Source organism: Sorex araneus, chromosome 2, assembly GCF_027595985.1.
Source record: "Sorex araneus isolate mSorAra2 chromosome 2, mSorAra2.pri, whole genome shotgun sequence".
In the NCBI taxonomy this organism is placed as follows: domain Eukaryota; kingdom Metazoa; phylum Chordata; class Mammalia; order Eulipotyphla; family Soricidae; genus Sorex; species Sorex araneus.
In genome coordinates this window covers 181278928-181302990 of record NC_073303.1, presented here as the reverse complement: position 1 = coordinate 181302990, position 24063 = coordinate 181278928, and the positions used below count along the sequence as shown (strand labels likewise).

The 24063-nt window shown below is 36.0% G+C and overlaps 1 protein-coding gene across 4 annotated transcripts in view; it reads right to left on the bottom strand.

The window, feature by feature from the left end:
- Window positions 1-24063, bottom strand: part of USP25 (ubiquitin specific peptidase 25) — a 156156-nt gene that overhangs the window by 49248 nt on the left and 82845 nt on the right. For all 4 annotated transcript variants that reach the window (XM_055125484.1, XM_055125485.1, XM_055125486.1 and 1 more), the window contains 9 exons: window positions 23670-23743; window positions 14439-14587; window positions 11810-11937; window positions 11364-11459; window positions 9808-9969; window positions 8984-9210; window positions 5742-5812; window positions 4328-4556; window positions 2863-3060 (listed from right to left, as the gene is read on the bottom strand). In XM_055125484.1, the coding sequence (XP_054981459.1) occupies window positions 2863-3060; window positions 4328-4556; window positions 5742-5812; window positions 8984-9210; window positions 9808-9969; window positions 11364-11459; window positions 11810-11937; window positions 14439-14587; window positions 23670-23743 (1334 nt within the window). The remainder of the gene's footprint in view (window positions 1-2862; window positions 3061-4327; window positions 4557-5741; window positions 5813-8983; window positions 9211-9807; window positions 9970-11363; window positions 11460-11809; window positions 11938-14438; window positions 14588-23669; window positions 23744-24063) is intronic.

The window sequence follows — 24063 nt, the reverse complement described above, 5'->3', positions numbered from 1 at the left end:
AGTATACAATTCTCATTATAATATGTAAGACCATGTAAAGGAAACCAATCTTTCAAACAATTTTACTTCTCAAATTTATAAACTTAACACACTTTATTACTACTATCAGGTTTATTATTTCTAACAATTCTATAGAGAATATAATGCTTTCTCTAAGGAGTATTATCAATGCTTCTAAAAATCCATGCTGGAAGAAAATTATTTCATTTGATCTTTGTGACTAACCAATTTTTACTTCCTTACCATTTAATTATTGTGGCTCCTCAAAAAATATAACTGCACTTTTTACATTTTTTATGTTTTTCAGCCATATTGGCTATGCTCAGGGCTTTCTCCTCGCTCTACACTCAGGTATCACTCCCGGCGGGGCTCAGGGGACCATTGGGGTGCTAGGGATGGAATCTGGGTAGGCTGTGTGCAATCACCCTATCCACTGTACTATATAGACAGCCATCTGCAAATATTTAATACTAAAAATATATGTCTGACTTTATAAAGTTGACTTTCTAACTTCTGACTTTCTAAAATTAAAAGACAGCACATAATGTATATGAGAAGAAATGATCAGAAAAAAAGAGCTGTAAGCTACTTTATGCAGAATTATGTCTGTCATCATACATAATGTAGGGCAAGTTTGGTTAGTTCTGTCCATGGGAAATCTGTATTAGACTGACTTGAGTCTTATGAGAAAAAGATAAGACTAAGTAAAGGAAATGAAATAGAACTTATTATTTTGTACCAGAACATAGTTTTGTTATGAATAAAGCTGGACCTTATAAAATGAAGAATTCATCTCTGAATAAAAAACTACTAATACACCAATTAAGCAGCTTTTCCTTCATATAATAATACAGTACAGCATGTACATGTAAAAGTGCAGTCAAGAATAAGATTGCTGTTCCATCTTAAGGCAAGTTCTGGGGAGTGGTTTGGGAAGGAAATATATAGACAACAAGGATGAAATGACATAAAGATGGAATTGGCTCAGAAATGAAAGAAACGAAAATGTTATTGCACTGTGATTTGAGCTCAGGAACCTTTTATTATTTACTGAGCTGTATCATTTCCTACTAGTGTGAATAATTATTTTAACATAACTGCACTATTGTGAAACCAAGGAACAATCATAGACAAGAAAGTGTAAACCTGGTAATGGTAAAATTCAACAGAAACCAAGATAGTGATATTCAGATATACTGTAGAGCATTTAATAAATGTTGATGCCACTGATATAATAGCATCTTGGTCTTTCAAAAATCCTGAATGAGGCCTCTTTCAAGATCAAGATCTCAACTCAAGATTAAAAACTCAATTTATATGAAAACCCAATACAAGTCTGTCAAGTTATGTGTGCATGCCTACATCAATCTCAATACCCATACTGTGGTTTTGCATATGAAAAAATAATGTTTTTCAATTTCTCCAGTGGAAAGAACATTTGTTTTCAAAGTTTACATAATGCTGCATCAGAATCTGACTACCGGAAAAAGATGAAGTTAACCCCCAAAACTGCATCCTTAAATATGCAGACCTTGCAAAAGTTATTTGAAAGACCTACTCATCTATACATAAAGAGAAGCAGATTGAGGGAAATAATGTATTCTTAATTTTTCCCATTTATTTATTTTTTGGTTTGGGGGCCACACCCAACAGTGCTCCAGTAGTCAGTTGACTACTGACTGTGCTCAGGAATCACTACTGGCGAGGCTCAAGGGGACTGTCTAAGGTGACAAGAATTGAACCCAGGTCAGTCACGTTGAAGGCAAGTGCCCAACCCTCTGTACTATCACTCCAGCATTACTATTCTGAATTTATCCTCTCAGGTTCCCAACCAATTCTCAGAGCAAGCACTTTAAATACAACAGAAAATACATTGCACTAAAACATTCACAACTTAATAATGTCAAAATTAAACTCATAAGAAAACTATCAGAAGACATCCCAGTTGAACTTTGCTAGAATTTATTTTATTTACTCTGTTTTTCGTTTGGCTTTTTGGCCACACTCATGTGTGCTCAGGGCTTAATCTTGGCTCTGTGCTCAGGGATCACTCCTGGAAGGACTCAGGGGACTATACGGGATGCCAGGATTTGACCCAGGTTGTCTGCATGCAAGGCAAACGCCTTACCCTCTGCATTGGCTCCAGTTCCTTACTCTGGAGGGGTTTTTTTTTTAATATAATTTAAATTTTGTTTGTTTCTGAGTCACACCAACTGGTGCTCAGGGATTACTCCTAGCAGGCCTCAAGGTACCATATATGGCCGGGGAATCGAACGGGAGTCTGCTATATGCAAGGCAAAAGCCCTACCGGCTGTACTATCACTCCAGTCCCCTAAATATTTTATCAGTTAATAACTATTTTAGAATATATTTTAACATTTACATTTGATGCATTCACCAAATGGTCTCAGATAATTTAAAGAATTTTGGGTAAAAAAAGACTATCAATAGATAGTGATATTTATTAATATATAACAGCAGCAGCATTTTAGTATTTTACTAGATATCTTTAGTGAGTTGGTTTCATTTACCTTCCGGTTTCACAGGTCTTCCTGTGAAAATGTTTCTTTCAAACAGGGTTACTCCCAACCAAAGTAGTCAGAACAGGCTGATGAGGTGTTAGCAGTGTCATGTATTTTAGGATGAAAGTTAAGTACTTGTAGACAATGGTGTCTGATAAAGGGATAATTAGATAGTTGTTTGTGACTATCTCCGAATAAAGACAGAAATTTCAGGTAAATTTTCTTAGTTGCCTCATACCTTAAGATAACCGCAGTTGTTTTCTTTTTTTTTTAATGGGCATCTTATTTTATAATAAAATGTCAATAATGGCATTGATAATAAAATACAACTTAGACTAACCTGTTACAGAAGATTCCGATTCTCTCAATTTCTGAGATGCCAAAAGTTTTTCCTGCAAGGTTCTCTGGGCAAGTTGTGCATCCCATTCTTCTAGTTCTTTTTCAAATCTCTTATTGTCTTCTTCAACAAAATCTCTTAAATCTGGTGGTAATGTTTCTATTCCAACAATGGCCTGCCCAGTTTCTTTATTAAACTCCTCTGCAAATCGTATTTCCAAAATTAACATAACATAAATTTAAGAATCAAAGAAAAAATACCTCCTTAGAATAATGCTTTTCAAATTTAGTTATGCTATAAATTACTACTCAATAAGTCAGTATATTTAATAAGCAGTTCCTAATAAATGCAGATGCATAGAAAAGCAATTTTGTAAAAATTTATTAGGCAATATTCTTGTCTTTTATTTTTTACCAGAAGACTAAAACGCTGAACTAGATATAAAGTCAAAATTGTTCACCACTCAATGACACGGTACTGCTTCTTCTATCATAAAATAAGTGAATATTATTGATGGAGTGAAATTCACTGTGTCTTTTCATGAAGGAAAAGTTATAAGATAAGAATAACTCAATCTTACTAATTCAAAATAGAACGAAAATATTTTATCTGAAGCAGTTAAACATAGCAATATGCAATTTTAAAAGCCATCAATACAAGATGTAAAAATACTAAATAACTCATTCATGAGCTACTTAACCTCTACTGTATATAAGTATACATACATATATACCCTTATCTATGTGTATACATAAATATATACATATCATACATATGAGGAACAAAATATTAAGACATAGTATGACAAGGTCCTTCTCTGGTTTTGAACACATCAGAGAAGTAGAAAAGATGTCAATATATAACCCCATTACACAAAAAGTGCCCTACAGACTTCCTTGCTTTAAGAAAACTTTCTGGCAGATCAAAAAATTAACTTTGCAGAGGATATGAAGCCTGAATTAATCTTCACAGATGAGAATAAGGCAAAATAATAAAGAAATGAGATTATTTAAAAAAACAGTAACTAAATATTAATGGTATAAAATGGTTTGGCATGAACCATTTGGCATGAACCATTTTAAGCAAGCAGCTTAAATATCAGTAAATTACATAGAGATGAGGGGTGTGGTGTTAGAATTATGTGCATGGCAGAAACTATTACTAACAATATTATAAATCACAGAACCTTGATAATACGGTTTAAAGAAAAATCAAGTACATAAATTTTACATGGGCTATGGTGATAAATGAAGCCACAATGAAGCAAAAAAGGGAGCAGAAAAGAAACAATTAATGTTATGCAAAAACACATGTCTATTCTGTATTTTTAACTACACCTTTCTCATTTAGATGAACTAAAAAGCACTTCCTGGTCATATACATAAATTTAGACTAATTATCCTTAACCATACAAGAGATAAGTCACATGAAAAAGGAATTGATAATGACCTATGTATCATTCTCTTACCTTGTATTAATAATTGTGCCTTATCATTTATGTACATTAAGCAGTATGCACTGGCATTCCGATAACCACCAAAAGAGTCCCTCACTAGTTCTTCCCATGATGATTTTGTCACAGAAATATCATTGTACTTCATCCACCTATTTTCATGATGGTCAAAAATATAAGCCCAGTAGTGGCCAGCATTAGCTTGGCCTTCATGAACTAAAACAGCATGCAAGCGATATGGAACCTAAATGTGGGGGTAGAAAAAAAAAAGTTAAACCACAGTTTCAGAGTTTACTTTTCCATACAAAATCTATAAACTGTCTATTTGGAGGACATAAAAGCAGCACCATTTTTTAAAAAAAATGTTTTATTAGTGAATCACCGTGAGGTACACTTACAAACTTATGAACTTTCTTGTTTGCATTCAGTCATATAGTGATCATTTATCCATCCCTCCACCAGTGCCCATTCTCCTCCACCAATGTTCCCAGTATCCCTCCCAGCACCCCCACCCCATCCCTCACTACATCACCCTGATTCTGAGGCAGGGCATTCCCTTTTGTTCTCTCTCCTTTTGGGTGCCGTAGTTTTCAAGAGGTATTGAGTGGCCTTCATGTTTGGTCTATGGTCTACTTTCGGCACGCATCTTTCAACCTGAATGGGTCCTCCCAACATTCTCTTATGTTTTTAATAAAAGAAAACAGATAAAACTTTTGAAAAAAAATCAACCTGAACTAATATAATGGAAAAAGTAAAAGTTAATAATGCCAAAAGTGAAAAAAGCATGCAAATTTAAAAATTTTGCAAATATGTTTATGATATATGTATTCAAAGACCTATTTATTAATTAATTATTCCTACTTATAAAGACCTTATGATGAGTTTATTTATATATAGTACATGATCTGCCTAAAACACTGCATATATAAGTGACTAAATTTAGAAAAATGGTTTGCAGTGTTGAAAACTAGAATTTTCACCACAATCTTTTTTTTTTTTTTCTTTTTGGGTCATATACCTGGCGATGCTTAGGGTTGACTTCTGGCTCTGTACTCAGAGCCAGAAATCACTTCTCATGGTGCTTGGGGGACCTTATGGGATGCTGGGAATCGAACCCGGGTCGGCCGAGAGCAAGGTAAACGCCCTACCCGCTATACTAGCACTCCAGCCCCTTCACCACAATCTTAATCTCCACTTTAAAAATAGCTCCATTGAATCATTTTATGCTAAGGGCTTTTGAAATTTTTTTCTTGATAAATATTATTGTAACATAAGGAAGACTGAACAATAAAGAATGACTACTATGAAACCTCTAAATTCAGCCAATTTTATTATAAAACAAGTGAAAAAAATTAATTTCAGCTGAATGATATCAAGATAAACAAGGTATCTTCATTTTGAGAGTGCCTACTAGCACAAATTCACTTACCTGTATCATAGATTTGTCAGAGTACATAAGTTCAATTGTTCGATGGATTCTGGATATGCTTTCTTGCAAATCTAAGGACAGGGAATTCATTAAATAATTAAAATCAATTATGTCACTATTGAGGTTTGTAAAAGGGACTAAAGATTTTCTTCCCAAGATGTTAGAGGACTAAGAAAAAAATTCCTAAAACTTTTCTTAAATATATTATTACTTGGAGTCCATATAAAATGATAAATAGTTCCCCACAATAAAAGATTCAGCACAAATGCACTAATTAAAACCCAAAGAAATCTGGTCCACTTACAAAATAAAGAGTCAATAAAATTGAATTTTATTTAAAGAGAAACAAAATTACAATGAAAATTGTAACTAAATTCTCTTCTGTACTTACATAAAATACGGAAACGTTCAGAATACAATAACTACTACAAATCATCTCTATACACATTTTTTAATAGAAATCTGCTTAATCACTGCTGGAACTATGTGCATGGAAATAAAGTTATGTGCATGGAAATAAAGTTATGAGACTCCCAATCCTCAAAACTACTTCCAGCAGAAACCTATCCTTTAATATTAATCACATATTAAATTTGATCACAGTTATTCTGGTCATAGGAACATAAAACTGGAGACAACCTCAATACATGCTAACAGGAAAATGATTACATTATAACCACACTATCCTAACCCAGGGCTTGAGTGGATGCTGGGAGACAAGCTTCCTCAATTAGTGGGACTCTGAACAGTCTTAGTGTTTAAGTGGGAATTTTAGATAAGATATGACACTTGTAAGGCTATATTGTGGTCATAAAAGTGTGTCAATATTAGATAGGAGGCAATGAGCATATCAGTGAACACTGAGTACTTACTCACTGGGTGTTGGGTGTTTACCAAAATAGATACTGCAAATCATATTCCTACATTGTAATATCAAACAATAGTTTGGTATCACTAAGAATGATATCTACAACTGATAACGATAAGAATAAATGAGAGTATGTCTGAAAAAACATCCTGCTCCAGAGAAATGAATATCCAAACTTTATTACATGAATATCTCACAAGTTCCCTAAATTTAAATTAGACAAAAGCAAACTCATCATAGCCCCACCTCTTACCCCAACATGGGGACTTGTTCACCTACTTTCCTTTTCCCAAAGTGCATTCTATCTGTTTAGTTATTCATATCATTAAGGGGAATCATTCTCGATTTTTCCTGCCTTCTTTTGTCTTATCAATGACTCATAACTACTCATTGTTTCCAAAGAGTATTTCAAATTTCAGAAGTTATTTTGCCCCTCAGAGCTACCGCCTTGATGTCAAAGGATTCTGAATGTAATTATTAAAAAAAAAAAAAAATCTGTCAGGTGAAGTAGAAAATTATCCAACACCTAGCACAGAGTTCCAGGACCGTTTTGTAATTAAAGTTAGCGCATACATTTAAATACTTCAGCCTGAGAGTTAGTTCAAGGATTAAGTTTGCTGCCTGCATGCAACCTCCCCCATTTAATCCCCTAGGCCAGGAGGCCAGGAGAGTGACTCCTGAGCACAGAGCCAGAAGAAAGATGTAGTTGCAAAACAAAACAAACTAAAATATATACTAAAATATCCATTGTAAATGAAAATTACTAAAATAAATCCTTTGATTGCAATGCTAATTGTTAGCATAACCATTTATAGAATATATGATTAGAATAACAATTTATTCTCTGTTCAACTGAACTGCTCTTCACTTAACAGAAATTCTATATATGTCCAGAGGGGCATCTAAAGCACAGTAAGATTATTATTTATAATTTCAGCTTTTTTCCTACATAAACAGAAGTAGCAATATATTTTTTTCAAATGCCAATAAAATGAGATTTGAAGTATGATACATTGTGTGTTTGAGGAAGGTTGGGAGAAGCTGAGAGGATGAAAAATCACTGTGCTTTGCTTTTTTGCTTTTTTTTTTTTAATGGTATCAGGGATCAAACCCTTTGGCACACACACATGTGGCATGTGTTCTAACACGGAGCCAGTGTTTCTCAACTGTTTCCTGACCTTGCTGTCTTCCTGTGGGCCCCATGTCTGAATGGATGGATCTTAGACTTACTCTCTAGTTCCCATGGAGATGGTCGATGCCCCCAGTTGAGAAATGCTGCACAAAGCTGATACATTCACAGCCCAGATATTATAACAAATGAGTAAGTTTTATAATAAGGAAAATGTACCATAAAATGTTAAAAGTCCTTCACTTAAAGCAAAGGACAATTCAACAACAGTAATTTAGGAAGAATAAAAGAATTTCATCCAAGAATGGTCAGAGGACAAATTAACACTATTACATATGTATACATACATATGTGAATTAACATGCCTCACAGAACACTGTCAATTAAAAAAACTTTCTACATGCCATGTAAGACTTGTTACAGCCTAGCCCTGAATTCACAGATGTATTGAGAACACACTAAGCTGAAACTGAAATTTGCATTTCTCTATCATTTTGTTTTGAGTTCAAGGGGCCCAAAAGCCACACCCAGTGGTGTCCAGCCAGCAGTGTGGGTGTGACAGTTGAGTGTCAGGCCCTACAATGTAAAGCTGCTCAGGACCTCCACCGGGCTCCACTCAGCAGTGTTTATGGGGATCATGTGGTGCCAATTAAACTCAGAGCCTTGACCCTGCTTGGCCCACATCTTTTTTTTTTTGTTTTTGCTTTTTGGGTCACACCTGGCGATGCCAGGGGTTACTCCTGGATCTGCACTCTGGAGTTACCCCTGGCGGTGCTCAGGGAACCATATGGTATGCTGGGAACCGAACCCGGGTCGGCCGCGTGCAAGGCAAACGCCCTACCCGCTGGGCTATCGCTCCAGCCCCCCCACATATCTTTAACCTAAAAACAAAGAGTTTATTACATATATTCCATTGTGTAAATCTCTGGAGAAGTATGTAATTGATGAGTACAAAATTTGATTCTGTATGAAGTGTCACCCAGGGAACTGCTACACAACCCAGTATGATATAAATTTAAAGCACTAAAACAATAAATAAGACCATACGCAATTGTCAGGTAGGCTATCTGTGGAAATTCACTCGGCTACTAAGATCATGAAAGAGGAAATCAGAATAGTTTACGAGAACAGAAAAACTCTGGAAAAATGCTTTCTAACAATATTTGCCTATAAAATTCCGAGGTAATTTCCCTTCTCAATTTTACCTCTCTGATGTGACAGTAGAATGCCACAAGAAGCTCTTACCTCTGGTGTCATTTTCTATTTCTGTCCGCCAGCGATGTAAACAGCTTTCTAGCACAGACAGTTCTTCTTCCGTTATGTGTCTTGGTGCTGGGTGCATGGGCAAATCTGGAGGAATCCGAGACTGAGTGAAGGGTTTGTGAATCACTGATCTTGAGGACACAGCAGTCACAGGCATAGGGGATGTGCTTGGCAGCTCTGGGGCAGTAGCTCCCTGTGGTTCTGTTGTGCTGTGGTTCGTAGCATAAAGAATGTTTATTATTAAACTTTCCAAATTGAAACTTGTATTGAAGGCTGTGCTAAACACAATGCATTACATCAGCGTAAATTTTCAAGAAGTCTTTAAAAACTAGAGAATTATGTGGATTAATTTAAGTAATTTAATACCCTTAGGAGATTAATACATAAGAATTAAACATATAAGGATAATATGTGGCTCTATAGTAGAAATGGCTCATTCATGTTTATGTTACAAAAAGAATCTTATGTATACCAAAATCATACTTTTCCTTGATAATATTTCTCACCTTACCTTATAGGCAAAACTTATAACAGTTTCAAATAAAAGGCTAAAATACATAACATGCCCAAACAACCTAATGCATAATTAAAACATAAGAAATTATTCCATGTCCAAACATAAAATTTACTGAAAGAAAAAACAAAAAGAATCCAAAAGGTACCGTCAGATTTCTAAGTAAATCACTCCTTTTAAGAGTTCACTAAAATAAACATTATATTCTAAAAAACCTCTTTAAGCACATAAACTATATTACTATGAAATATTTGAAATACAAGCAGCCCCTTATATCAAGAGAATTTTTTACCTTAGTAAAGTCTGTGATGGTATGGAGCCACTAGGTGGGGAACTAGCATCAATATCATCAACAGGAGAAGTGCAAACAGGCTTACTGGAGGCAAATTCCAAAGCATACTGCAGAACATCTACTAAGGGGAATCGTTTAGGACCCGAACCATAGCTTAAATATCTGTTAACCATAAAAGGCATGAAAGCTTTTATTTGTACATAAAGTACATTTTGTTCTTTTAAAGTAATTGTCATAACACATGATAAAATAATTCAGTAAATATAAACAAAGAAACTTATTTTGCTTTCAAATGAGGCTGGAAAAAACTGAAAATATTAAAAAATAAGTTAAGAATTAGTTAAAAAATGAAAACTAAAGGTTATTAATATTGTGTATACACAGACAGTGAAAAATCTAAAATGCTTCTCTAAGTTATAACAATTAAAAAATGAAACTGACAATTTCATCCTTGAAACCGTTACTTTTAGATATGCTGATTGATCTCACAAAAAAAGATGTTGACTAATATCTCCCTACTCTACCACTGGTTTTTCAATATGATTTTGATATTCTTTAAGAATAAAAATTATTGTAATACATTATTTTTGTCTAACATTACTTTAAGCTATTAATTTACGAGTTAACATCACAAGAGAATACAGAGCAGATCAGAGATATCAGATTCTTTGTCTACAGAACACAAGGCAGTCTAGATTCCGACTCTGTCTAGAAAAAATTCTGAAACTTTCCACAATTCTGAGACAATATATATTGTAATGATCCTACAGGTAGGCTTCTCTTGGAAACCACCAGTTGTACTTGACTACTTGGCATGTTTACCCTTTTTTTTTGTGCGTGATACATTTTTAATTGAGGTATAGTTGACCAAAAATGTTATATCAGTTTTGAATGGAAAACATACGAGTTGGCTATTTGCAAATATTATAGAATTATCCCCACCGACGTGTAGTTTCAAATATCTATCTTGCAAAGAGAATTTTAAAATTTCTCAGTAATTTTAAGTTATGGAATACAGCATTATTAACCACAGTCTCCATTTATAACTGAAATCTGTACCTTCACCTTCAACCTGCTTGCTGCTCCCTCTCCCCAGCCACCTCCCAACTCCCGCACCTCTGACAATCACCAATCTGTTCACTTCCCTGCTCTGTCAAGCCTCTTTGAGGTCGGAGCATGGCATTTGAGTCTGTATCTTCTGAGTAAAGGAAAAAAACTGCCATCATTCATTTTAGTAGAACTCAAAAGTTGTACTTAACGTCACACAAGAAGTCTTAATTGTAAATGAGTTCAACTTTATATCTATTTTTAACATCATGAGTATTATGTATTACTTTATATCTATTTTTAGCATCATGAGTATTACCTACTGACAGTGGAAATATTTAATTTAAAACATTATAATAATCTTCTAATTATATATTAATTTCTAATAAATTCCATTTATTCAAACAATTTATCCACGAATAATCATTTCAAGTACTATTAAAATCTAGGTGATCACTAAATGTTTGCCTTTCTATAGTCATGTCATAATTTCATAAATGTTGAACTACCTTTCGAGTCTTTGCTGTAATACTGTGAGGTAATCTTTAAGTCTCTTGATCTCTTCCCTTTTAATTCTTGTAATTTCTCTGTTTCTGTGCATGTATCTATCAGGGAAAAAAATAGCAATCAGCATTTCCAAATCTTACAGACAAATTCTAGTTACTGCCACAGATAAGCAATTCATTCAAAATTTCACAATATCAACCAATAAACCAATAAAAAGCAGAACTATGATATGAATAAAAACTAATTTTTCTTTATTCTTCTACTATTATTTTCAGTAACTACACTTTTCTAAACATAAAGAGCACTTCATTTTGATTGACAAATTGTATTATATAAATTGTGAAAATAATTATAAGGAAATTAAAAACTTTTTTCTCTCAAAACAATAATTCTTCACATCATCAATGAAATGATTCAAAACTAAGTCAGGCTGCATATTAAACCATACCTGTCCAGGTATAAAACTTGGGGAAATTCTAATTTGTTGTGAATCTTTTCTGGTCTTCCCAGTGCCTGATTAAATTCAAATCTTGATAATTCAAATGTTAATACAGGTGGCAGCTCAGTAAACCAATGCTGAAAGAAACAAAAGAGTAAAAACCCTATTATCAACAATTTTTCTTTTTGGCTTTTTTTTGGGGGGGGCGTCACACCCGGTGATACACAGGGGTTACTCCTGGCTCTGCTCTAAGGAATTATTCCTGGTGGTGCTCAGGAGACCATATGGGATGCTGGGAATCAAACCCAGGTTGGCAGCATGCAAGGCAAACGCCCTACCCAATGGGCTATTGCTCCAGCCCCCAATTTTTCTTTTATTGATATAGCACCAACATTTGTATATGCATCATCACAAAGCAAATATCACAAGTATTCTGGTATGCAATTGATCTTCCTAAATTTTCTATACTTCTAAAATTTCCATAAATAGAAGCTGGATCCATAGCCCAGTGGGTAGGGCGTTTGCCTGTACTCGGCCAACCTGGGTTTGATTCCCAGCATCCCATATGGTCCCCTGAGCACTGCCAGGAGTGATTCCTGAGTGCAGAGCCAGGAGTAACCATGGTGCATCGTCGGGTGTGACCCAAAAAGGAAAAAATAATAATAATAAAAATTTCCATAAACGGAGGGGCCAAAGAAGTAGCACAGTGGGCAAGTCTTGCCTGGCAGTAAGCTAATTCAAGTTTGACCCCGAGGAGTCTATCAGAACCAATTCTGGAGTTCTTATGAAACCATATACCACCCAAGTTTCTGAATTGACAGCCTGGAAGCAGAACTCATGCATCTATCTAGAGAATCCAGGAAAATGATCTCAAGTATTCACCCTCTCTCTACCTTCCCCTCCATGACTTCTCACTCACTACTTCCCTCACATCTCTTCTCCCAGTTCTTAAAAAGAGCCGAAAATTAGTCTTTGAAAAAGAAAAACAATATTTTTGCTTCTCTGAAGAAAAAAAAAATGATGGTGTTAAAATGTGACAAGTTTAATTTACATCTCTCTTTAAAGCACATCCATTCGGGTTGAAAGATGTGTGCAGAAAGTAGGCTACAGATCGAATAGGATGGCCACTCAATACCTCTACTGTAAACTACAACACCCAAAAGGAGAGAAAACAAAAGGGAAAGCCCTGCTGAAGAAGCAGGGTGGGGTGATGGAGGATGGGATGTGGGGTGTGGGTGGTAAGAGGGATATTGGGAACATTGGTGGAGGAGAATGGGCACTGGTAGAGGGATGAGTAAACAATCATTGTATGAGTGAAATGCAAACACAAAAGTTCCTAAGTTTGTAACTGTACCTCATGGTGATTCACTAATAAAAAATATTTTTAAAAAGTCAGATTCCAGTTTCTTTTAAGGTAATATGATTACATCACAATATTTACTTAGTAATATTCAGGGATAAAGATCTCAGAAGCATTTTTAAAAACACTTGAGGTGTACTTAATAATATTCAAGGATAAAGATCTCAGAAACATTTTTAATAACACTTAAGGTGTGTCATTCATTTTGTAAAATAATATGTACTATTTAATTCTATTTGTAGTCATTGCACTCGTCATTAGGCTATAGCCATGAAGGACACATATGAAGATCTCTACCCTTATACAGACAGGTCACAAATATGATACAATTTATCAATTATATAATGATAAATGATCCTGGAGATAATCCAACCTCTTCTTTCTATTATAGAAGCAACATCCCCTGAGAAGATTAATAAATATCTGGATAGGCAATGGAAAACACAATGGAGAGATAATAGAAAGAGATGGGTGATGATAGAAAATGTATAATATATTCTCTAAATCATTTTTTTCTGGAGAAAGTTCTTCCATCTGTCTTTTAAAAATATCACACAAAAATTGCATTTAAAACAGGAGGGAGGGCTGGAGTGAGAGCACAGTGGGTAGGGTGTTTGCCGTGCATGCAGCCGACCCAGGTTCAATCCCCAGCATCCCATATGGTCCCCCAGCACCACCGGGAGTAATTCCTGAGTGCAGAGCAAGGAATAATCCCTGTGCATCTCTGGGTGTGACCTGAAAAGAAAAAAAAAAAAGGAGGGGGCACAGTTTTGTAGCCAGAGCAACAGTACAAGTGAGTAAGGTGCTTCAATCCCTGGCACCACACATAGTCACATGCCAAAACTGACTCCTGAGCACAGAACTAGAAAGAAGCCCTGAGCACTGTCGGTTGTGACCCAAAAGGGGCTGGTATTGTTGATGTAGGACACATGTCAATAATATTTTATATTAAAAAATCTATGTAATATTCCATGCTAATAAGTTTTTCTTCTATTCTAACATATTTAGCAACTGCAACCAATTTAAAAAAATTGGAACAAATCCTAAAGAAAAATTAAAAATACAAAATTATGATAAATATTTTATATGAAAAATTTAACATGCATACCAAGTTGACTATCTTTCATATTTCCAAATTATCACACCTTAAATGAAACCTCATTTTCTGAATATTCTCTCAATTATTAATAGTTATATCACTATATCCTTAAATTGTGCTTTAGAGTTTTGCAGGAAAGGCCTACAAAGAAAGAGGAATAATGTTGCTGTTAAACTTACCTCCTGGCCTGATTTTCCTGAATTCTCTGAATGTAAAGATTCAATTTCTCCTTCAATCATAGCAGCTTCTAGGCACTCATGTAGATCTTTGAATCCATTGACCTGAAGAGGGTACTGACCAAACATTTCAGTATTTTCAAATTTTTTACCTATGGAACAGAAGGTTAAAGCTAATCAGTGTCCCTCCAGTTATAGCTATTGAAAGTAAATATACATAAAAATTTAGCTCTTGTTCTTGAGAACAAAGGCTGTGTCACAGAAATAAGTGAGTTACTGTAACTTCCATACTGACTTACACAAGTATAAATACAATATGCATGCATGCATGAAGCTATATACATATATATACACACACATATATCTATATTAGACACCTACAGTCTCTCTCTCTATATATGTATATATGTACATACACACACACAATTTATTCTCTCAAAAAGTATTTGCTGGGGCGAGAGAGATAGTAAAGTGAGCAGTGCACTTGTCTTGCATGCAGCCAAACCGGGTTTAATCCCTGTCACCCCATATGGTTCCTTGAGCACCTCAGGAGTAATCCTTGAGCACAAAACCAGGAGTAAGTCCTGAGAACCACTGGGTGTGGACTGTCTTCCCCCCCCAAAAAAAAACACGTGCTAAGAGCAAAATACTGTGCTAATTATATGCATATGTACCCTAATACATAAAGCAGATAGAGATGTTATTAAAAAGAAGAAAATTACAGACCAATATCCCTGACAACACAAAAATCTTCAATAAAATCTTACTGAATTCCTCAACATATTAAAAAAATCATATGCCATTATAAATTGGATTCATTTCAGGCATACAAAGATAGTTCAGCCTATATAATTTAATAATTTAATAATAATTTAACTTAATGCAGCTCACCAATAAAAAAAATGCCATTTGGCCATATCTATCAATTTAGGAGAGGCTTTTGATAAATTCAACATCTACTCATGATTAAAACCCTCATCAAAAGAGGAAGAGAACAAAGATCCCTCAGACTAGTAATGGCCATTTAAAAAAAGCCCAGAGATAATATCATGATCAGTGGCTTAAAATTAAGTCTTTTCTCTAAGATCAGACATAAGACAAGAAAGTCTACTTTCACCACACTATTAAATTAGAAGTCTTAGAAGTCCTCACCACTGCAATTATACAAGAAAAAAATATCAAATGAACCCAGATGTAAAGAGAAAATATCAATCACTCTGCTGATATCAGATGATATTATATATAGAATACTCAAGGATTCCACTAAAAATTTCCTGAAACAATTAAAATAGGTATGGCAAAGTAGCAGCAAACAAATCAATATAAAAAACTGGTTGCATTTCTATATACAAACAATGCTCTACAATGCAAGAAATAAAAAAAAATACTGCCCCATTTAAAACAACTGACCAAAAACATTAGATGCCTAGGTATCAACAAGAAATGAAAAATCTTTACCTCATAACTTGTGTCATTTATGAAATAGAAGACATTAGGAAATTGAAAATTATTCCATGTTCATTAATTGAAAGAAAATTATCAAATGAATATCCAGAGAGTATTATAGAGTCAATACAATTCCCATCAAAACCCCAATGACACCTTCAAGAATTTAGAATACTGGGGCTGGAGCAATAGCACAGCGGGTAGGGCGTTTGCCTTGCACACGGCTAACCTGGGTTCAAATCCCAGCATTCCATGTGGTCCCCTAGCACCGCCAGGGTTAATTCCTGAGTGCAAAGCCAGGAGTAACCCCTGGGCATCGTCAGGCGTGACCCAAAAAGCAAAAAAAAAAAACAAAACAAAAAAAGAATTTAGAATACTAATAAAATTTGTAAAGAATCAAAAAGTTTCCCAAATAGCCAAAGCTATTCTGAGAAAAAAAGTTGACAAATACCAAATATAGACTTTAAATTACAATATAGAGCTACAATAATCAAAACAGCATGTTAAGAATGTCAGGCATATGTATTAGAATTGAAAATCCAGAAATAAACTCTCAGATCTATGGACAGTTAATCTTTGACAAAGAAACAGTGCATGAAGTGGAAGAAAAAAAGTCTCTTCAACAGACAGGAAGACTGGTTAAATACATGCAGGAAGGAAGAAAGGGAGGGGTGGGAAAGGAAAAAGAAAAACATTGGAATCCGTATCTCACACCATGCACAGAAATTAATTTAAATTACATTAAAAACCTTGAGATGAAACCTCAATTCATAATCTTTACAGGAGAAAATATAGGAAAACTGCCTATGATATGGACCTTTAAGTCATCTGCAATGATATGATCCCACTGACACAGATAGCCAAAATATAAATAAACAAATGGGACTACATCAAATTATAGTTTTACATGGCAAAGAAATTTAAGCTAAAATAAAAAGACATCTTTCAGAATGGGAGAGGGTATCTGCAAAAATATGTCAGATAAATAATTACATCAAAATTATATAAAGCATTCACAAAGCTTGGGGCTAAAGAGATAGTACAGCAAGTAAAGTGCTTGCCTTTCACTTGTCTAACGAAGGTTCAATAAATGGCACCACAAATGGCCCCCAAGCACCTGCCGGAGTGATCACTGAGCACAGAAGCAGGGATAAGTGCTGAGAAGCCCCAGGTATGGCCCAAAGAAATCAATGATCAAAAATGGAGAGAGAGGACTAGAGTGATAGCACAGCGAGTAGTGTGTTTGCCTTGCACAGGGTGGACCTGGGTTCGATCCCAGCATCCCATATGGTGCCCCGAGCACCACCAGGAGTGACTCCTGAGTGCATGAGCCAGGAGTAACCCCTGTGCATAGCTGGGTGTGACCCAAAAAGCAAAAATAAATAAATAAATAAATAAATAGGGAGCGGATATGACCAGACACTCCCATGAAGAGGATATAAGGATGGCAAATAAGTATATGAAAAGTGTTCATCCTCACTTACCAGGCATGCAAATCAAACTAATGAGATAACTTATACTAGTGAGAGTAGCCTACATAATTTGCCAGGGATGTGGTTAAAAAAAAAAAAAAAAGGAAGTCTCATTCACTGTTTGTGGGAAGCTGTCTGTTTCAGTGTCTATGGAAAGCAGTTTAAAAATGTCCCAGGCAACTAAGACAAGAAAGAACTTCAATATGACCCAATGATTCCACTTCGTGGTATATACCCTTGAAACACAACACTGCAAACCTGGAAAAAAAAAAATGCATTCCTACATTCACTAGTACAATAGTCAGGTTATGGAAACAACCCATATATCCCAAAACAAACAAATAGATAAAGTTGTGGTATTAATATGAAGTGAATGATTATATAGTTGCTCTAAGGCTCTAAGGCTAAGGGGACAGTACAGAAAAAATCTGCACAGTGCACAGAGGTTGTTACATTGGTGATAGGTGTGATGCTATAATTATGCATATGAAAAAAATCATTAACAACATTATAAATTGTAAATGACTGCACTCCAATAAATCAGTAATACATTTTAATAAAAGAAAATTTAAAAAATAAAATTCTTTAATGCATGTGATTCTAGTTTTTATAATATTTTGAAAAATTTAAAAAAGTACACGTAAAAGTAAAAGATGACTTATTAAATTTCCGAAAAATAGTCCGCCAACATGTAACCTGGGTGGATGCACGTGTGTGCGGCCGCTGCTCTGCTGCTGACCAACCACGATCTGGAGGCCAGCTAGACTACTTTTGGTACTAGCAGCTCCTTGCAGAAATGTCTCTAGACTGTGAACTAAGCCATAGCCCCACGCCGGCCAAGGAGGGGAAAGGTCTTTCTCTCTTGGCTTTTTTTCCCTTTTCGGGGAAAGTCGGCACAGCATCCGCCATCTTATAAGGACCATTAAGGAGGTATGAATTTGGAGGCACAGGAAGAAGAAGAAAAAAAAAAAAGTACAAACGTTCAACAGCGGGAAGCACTGGTGATCTTTTGGTACCAGCAGCTCCTTGCAGAAATGTCTCTAGACTGTGAACTAAGCCATAGCCCCATGCTGCCCCAGGAAGGGAAATGACGCAATTTCTGACATAAATCTCCCTGGACTTAGTTACTAAAATAATAAGATATAGAAATCCCAAACCGGCCGTGCAACTTCATATCTCTTCATTTTCAGCAATGGAAAACTAATTATCAAATGCTTCCTTTTCAGCAGGGCTGTTTTTTGGGGGGAAACTCCAACAACAATAGTGAGTTTTGTGTTGAAATATGGAATGCAATAAAGGTAAAGAAAAAGTGAAGTGAAATTTATCAGCTATGCAGGTGGGGGTGGGGGGATCGGGGGTGGGTGGGAGATTTACTGGGGCTTTTGGTGGTGGAATATGTGCACTAGTGAAGGGACAGGTGTTCAAGTATTGTATAACTGAGACATAAGCCTGAAAGCTTTGTAACTTTCCACATGGTGATTCGATAAAATAAATAAATTTTTTAAAAAAATTCCTAAAAATAACTTTCCACAGAAAAAAGTGATAAGACATATGCTAAGATCTGGGCAGTCGGAGTTAGCCAAGTCAGGTCAGTGTGAGTGGGAGGGAGGAGAGAAGAAAAAGAGGAGGAAGAGAGAGAGAGGAGAAAGAGAGAGAGAGAGAGAGAGAGAGAGAGAGAGAGAGAGAGAGAGAGAGAGCGCAGGGTGGTGGGGTGGGGGAATGGAAATTCATGAAGTTAAGAAAACCCAGGGCACCCAGGGATAGCTCAGTAGCAGAGCACCTCCTTGCAGGCATGAGGTCATGATTCCATCCCTGGCACTGCCTCCTGTCATGACTGCACTCCTCAGCACTGCCATTCACCCTGGCACAGTGCAAGAGCTCTGGCAAACTATGTGTTTTGAGCAGAGAGTTAACAGGTGCAGCGCCTGGTAAGCACAAAGTGTGTAAGCACAAGCGTGTACCCTCCCACCCCATTCATTCCAACCACAAGAAAGAGTAAGGAAGAGAGACAAGAATTATGGTGACTTAAAAAAAAAACAAACTTCGATTAGAACCGCAAAATTAGATTCGGGTCTTGCCATGGGTTAGGTTTATCTCTTTCATGGTAAATCTGTGAGCTTTGAAGTAAGATATTTCTTGGAGAATGAAGAAACAGAAGTTAGAACTGAAATGAGTAAAGAAGATGGAAATCATTACTGCAGAAAAGAGAAAATAATGTTTAAACCGAACATTGATTTGTCAAGGACGCATACCTGAAACATAATACTGTCAAACTACTTCTGAAAACTTTAAGAAATAAGAAAAAGAGTAAGCCCTAAGGTTAGTTAAACTCCCTGCGGGCTGAACCTAGGTCAGTGGCTCTAGCACCAGCTTACGGACCAGGATCCATCCCAGGTACTGAGTGATCAGCTTGGCACCTGTGGGAGCACAAAATCAGGCTGAGCGCCATCAGATGTGACCCCCAAGGCAGGAATAAGCCAAAAACCCCCTGAGCTGGGAAGACTGCCCAAGGAGTCCAGGGAGAGAGCAGAGCACGCCTGTGGCTCTGAATCCAGCCTGCGACACTGCACCCCCTCCCCTGGCCTCAGCACCAGCCCACAAGCATCAGCTCATCAGGCTCAGCACTGCTCAGCGAGACCCCACGCACTCCCTAGCAATTCTTAAAATACCTTGGCTAAATATATGAAGGGAAAAACACTTAAAACCAGGTTATAGAACAGGATATACGCAACATACATGTCCAAAGATATAAACATGAGTGAGCATAGCGTGAACATAGATGTGTACATTGTATATATAAAAGAGCATCTAAGCATTACATATTGAAAAGCTTAATTTTATTTTTTGCCTCCTACTTTGTCTACTATAAGACACATTCACAAGAAATTGGATATCAACGGTAGCTCTGTGGGAAAGAAAGTTGGCTTCAGTGCTTGTATGTGAGAGAAAAATCACTATTCCCTAATATTCTTGTGTTTTTTTGTCTTATGAATTTTGCCTACTGGGCAATTACAATAAGACATTCAATGTAAAAGTTTAACATGAAGGATAAACACATTCCAGATTAAAATGTTCTTGATGGGGCTGGAGTGATAGCATAGCGGGTAGGGCGTTTGCCTTGCACGCGACCGACCCAGGTTCAAATCCCAGCATCCCATATGGTCCCCTGAGCACCGCCGGGGGTGATTCCTGAGTGCAGAGCCAGGAGTAACCCCTGTGCATTGCCAGGTGTGACCCAAAAACCAAAATAAATAAATAAATAAATAAATAAAATAAAATGTTCTTGATAAATGAACTAACAATCTTTAAATATTATATATAAAAAGTCAATGAATAAAATGTATGGATATCAGGTAAGGTTACAAACGTGAAATTAACCAAATTTAGTAAAAATACAAATTCATGATTCATCATAGTCATCATTATTGTGACTTTTAGTGACTTTTCACTAATATTCAGGTAATTAAACATGCAGGGAAAAGATTAATGAATTAATGAGGGTCAGACAACAGATAAGAGGGTGACACCAGAATGAAATAGTAGAGCTTAAAAATTTTTTAAGAATGATCCTCATGACAAAGAAAGTGAAGGATTAAAAGGAACAAACTAACAAGGTCAATGTAACAAAAATTCTGGAAAAGGTGAAGAAGTTTCAAAGGACCCCAAAGAGGAGATATTTTAGTTATAAAAAGTGATAACGTACTCAAATGCTCTAAACTGAATTTCTGGATCTAAGCAAAAACAAACATGTAATTCACAGAAAACCTATTAAAATCACATTTATGCAGCACAGCTTTGAAACAACTGGCTAATGCCATGTGCAAAGAATTTTACAATGATTGACAATTATTTAAAAAATTACTTTTCAGAATAAAAATCATAAAGATAGGTATGTCCCTGAATTATATTGCAAGTAGTACCCAGTCTTGACCTCACAATCGCTATATATTACTTCAATACTGTTCTGCTTTAAATAAAGGTCAACTGGATTACAAGAAAAGATTCTCAAGCAGACTGACTCAACTTCATGGTCATACAAAAAAAGAAAATGAAATCTGAAAAACAAAAGAAAAACTTAAGAAATCATGGAAAGAGACAGAGAAAACCATCCAAAGAAAAAAAAGCATTTCATAAAAAAGAGAAAAATACCCCAAACACTAAACAACCAGAAAGAAAAAGACAAAAGAGTAGCAAACAAGCCCTAGATCGCAATATCTACAATAAATATGAGTGGAATGAACTCATCAATAAAAAAATATACAGAATGGGTACAAGACTTAAAAAAAGTATCCCTCTATAATATGAATGCAAGCATCCATATATATTTTTATGACATTTATGTACATTTATATACATTTATGTGTATGGATGTTTGCATGTATATTGATGTTTTTATGCACATATATATGCATACAGGAAACTTGTATCTGATAGCAAGATAAACTATAGTAGGTAAGATGCTGTGCCTTTTATGACAAAATATATAAAACTTGAGGTGACCAGAGGAAATGAAGTCAGAGAGTGAAAGATAATCCCCAGATTATTCCTCTCCTGTGTGGAATATAAATAACCAGACTAACTGGGAAAACACAAGCCAAAAACGTTACTCTTGTTCTTTGAAAACCATGATGGCTATCCAAGGGGGGAAGAGAATGGAGAAATAAAATGAAAGGGTGGGTAGAAGGGCATTTTGTTTTTCTTTAAATAACTCTTATTTATAATAGATAATATATAATGCTTATTTATGTATAGCATTAGCTTTCTTGGGTGATGAAACAAAGTCACATCCAGCTGCCCTAAGAGCCTACTCCTGGCTCTGTGCACAGGGGACCGTATGCAATGCCAGGGATGGAACCAGAGTAGGCTTCGTGACAGGCAGGTGCCTTGCCCACCTTTACTATGTCTCCATCTTTAGCCCCATCACTGCCCATTTCCATAGTGTGCTGGCACTGGAATTATAGGACAGGGATGTTAAAACTTATGTTTCTTATACCAGAATAGAGATTACTCACGAAATCTTACATGGTATAATAAACCAAAGGTAAATCAATTTAAAAAAATGGATATTAAAAAAAGCAGTAAAATATTACTGACTTCCCAAACTGGGATGAAATGTGTAACTTAAAATACTGTACTGCACTATGTGAACCGCGTGGGAGAGCCTGAAGAACTCCCCATGGCATATTCATATGCCAAAACCATTAACAATGCTGGGTCTCATTCCCCTGACCCTGAAAGAGCCTCCAATGTGGCATCGTTGGGAAGGATGAGGAAAGAGAGGCTTATAAAATCTCAGGGCTAGGATGAATGGAGACGTTACTGAGGCCGCTCGAGAAAATGGACGATCAACGGGGCGGATGATGATGATGATAATTTGAAGTGTGAATAGTTAGCATGAAGCAAACAAACATGTACTGACACCTCATGGTAACCTATTAAATATCTGATGAAAACCTGATGAGTGGTCTACCTTTTTCCTAATCCCAAGGATTGAAACGATCTTAAAACAAATTGCATGGGAATCTAGAATTTAAGATCCTGAAAAAGAGAAGTAATACTTTGGGTGAAACTGGGAGAACTTTTAGAAGTTTGTGCATTGCGTCAAAATATTGAAAGCAGTATTTTGAAATGACTTAAAACTTAATTAGTTGAAATGTGTCTCAAGAACCAGGTCTATATATTAAGAACAGATGGATTAATAGTCATTCTTGACTGAAATTTCAAAAGCTAGGGCGGGAGAGGTAGTATACAGGCAAGGCACTTGCCTTGCAGGTTGCTGACCCTGGATGAATCCTTGCACCTCTATGGCCCCACCCTGCACCCCACCAGGAGTTACCCTGAGCACAGAGGCAGACATAAGCCCTGAGCAGTGTGGGTGTGGCCAAAAACCAAAACCAACAAACAGAAATAAGAGACAGACTACAATTCTTCCTTGAAAATTAGAGTCTGAAGAATATTATGATCACCGAAAGTATGAGCCCTCAAAAAAAAACAGCAAAGCTCACTCCAAACCCAGTATTCAACTCCAATATTATTTTCGAAGTATTAGTCAACAGCCCTCTCAAGCACTGAATCCCAATTCACATTTTCACAAGAACATCAGAATAACGTTAACTAAACACCAATTCGTATACAAGTATACAATAATGCTCTCTGCCTTCCTTATCATTCACTTACTTCTGTCCACTTTACATAAAGCATCAGTAATAACAAGGCAACCGGAATTTTAACAGAGATGTTAAAACAAAAAGCCATTAAACAAATAGATACTACAAATACAAAATAGCTAATGGAAAAAACAAATATGTAACTATACCTTCAAGCACTCCCACAGCTAGGAATCTTCCATAAAACAATTCTACCATGGGGTTCTTTGGCTTCTCTTCATCCCTAAAGCATGTTAAAACATATAAATGTAATTATGATTTCTGGAGCTTTAACAGCAAAAATTTTGTTAAAATAATATATGTCAAGTGGACAACATTAATGCAGCTTTCATGCACCAGGTTCTGCTATTTACACTGACTCCATGGGCAAAGTATTCCAAACATATTCTTCCAGTTTTTGCCACCTGTCACTCAAGGAAAACAAGGAAACTGAACTCTGAGGGCTGCTGTAAGGATTACGATGCATTACCACACGGCACACCCTTGCCAGATGCCCTGGATGCTACAGGCTGTGCTCACCAACACTTCCTCTATAGCATGATA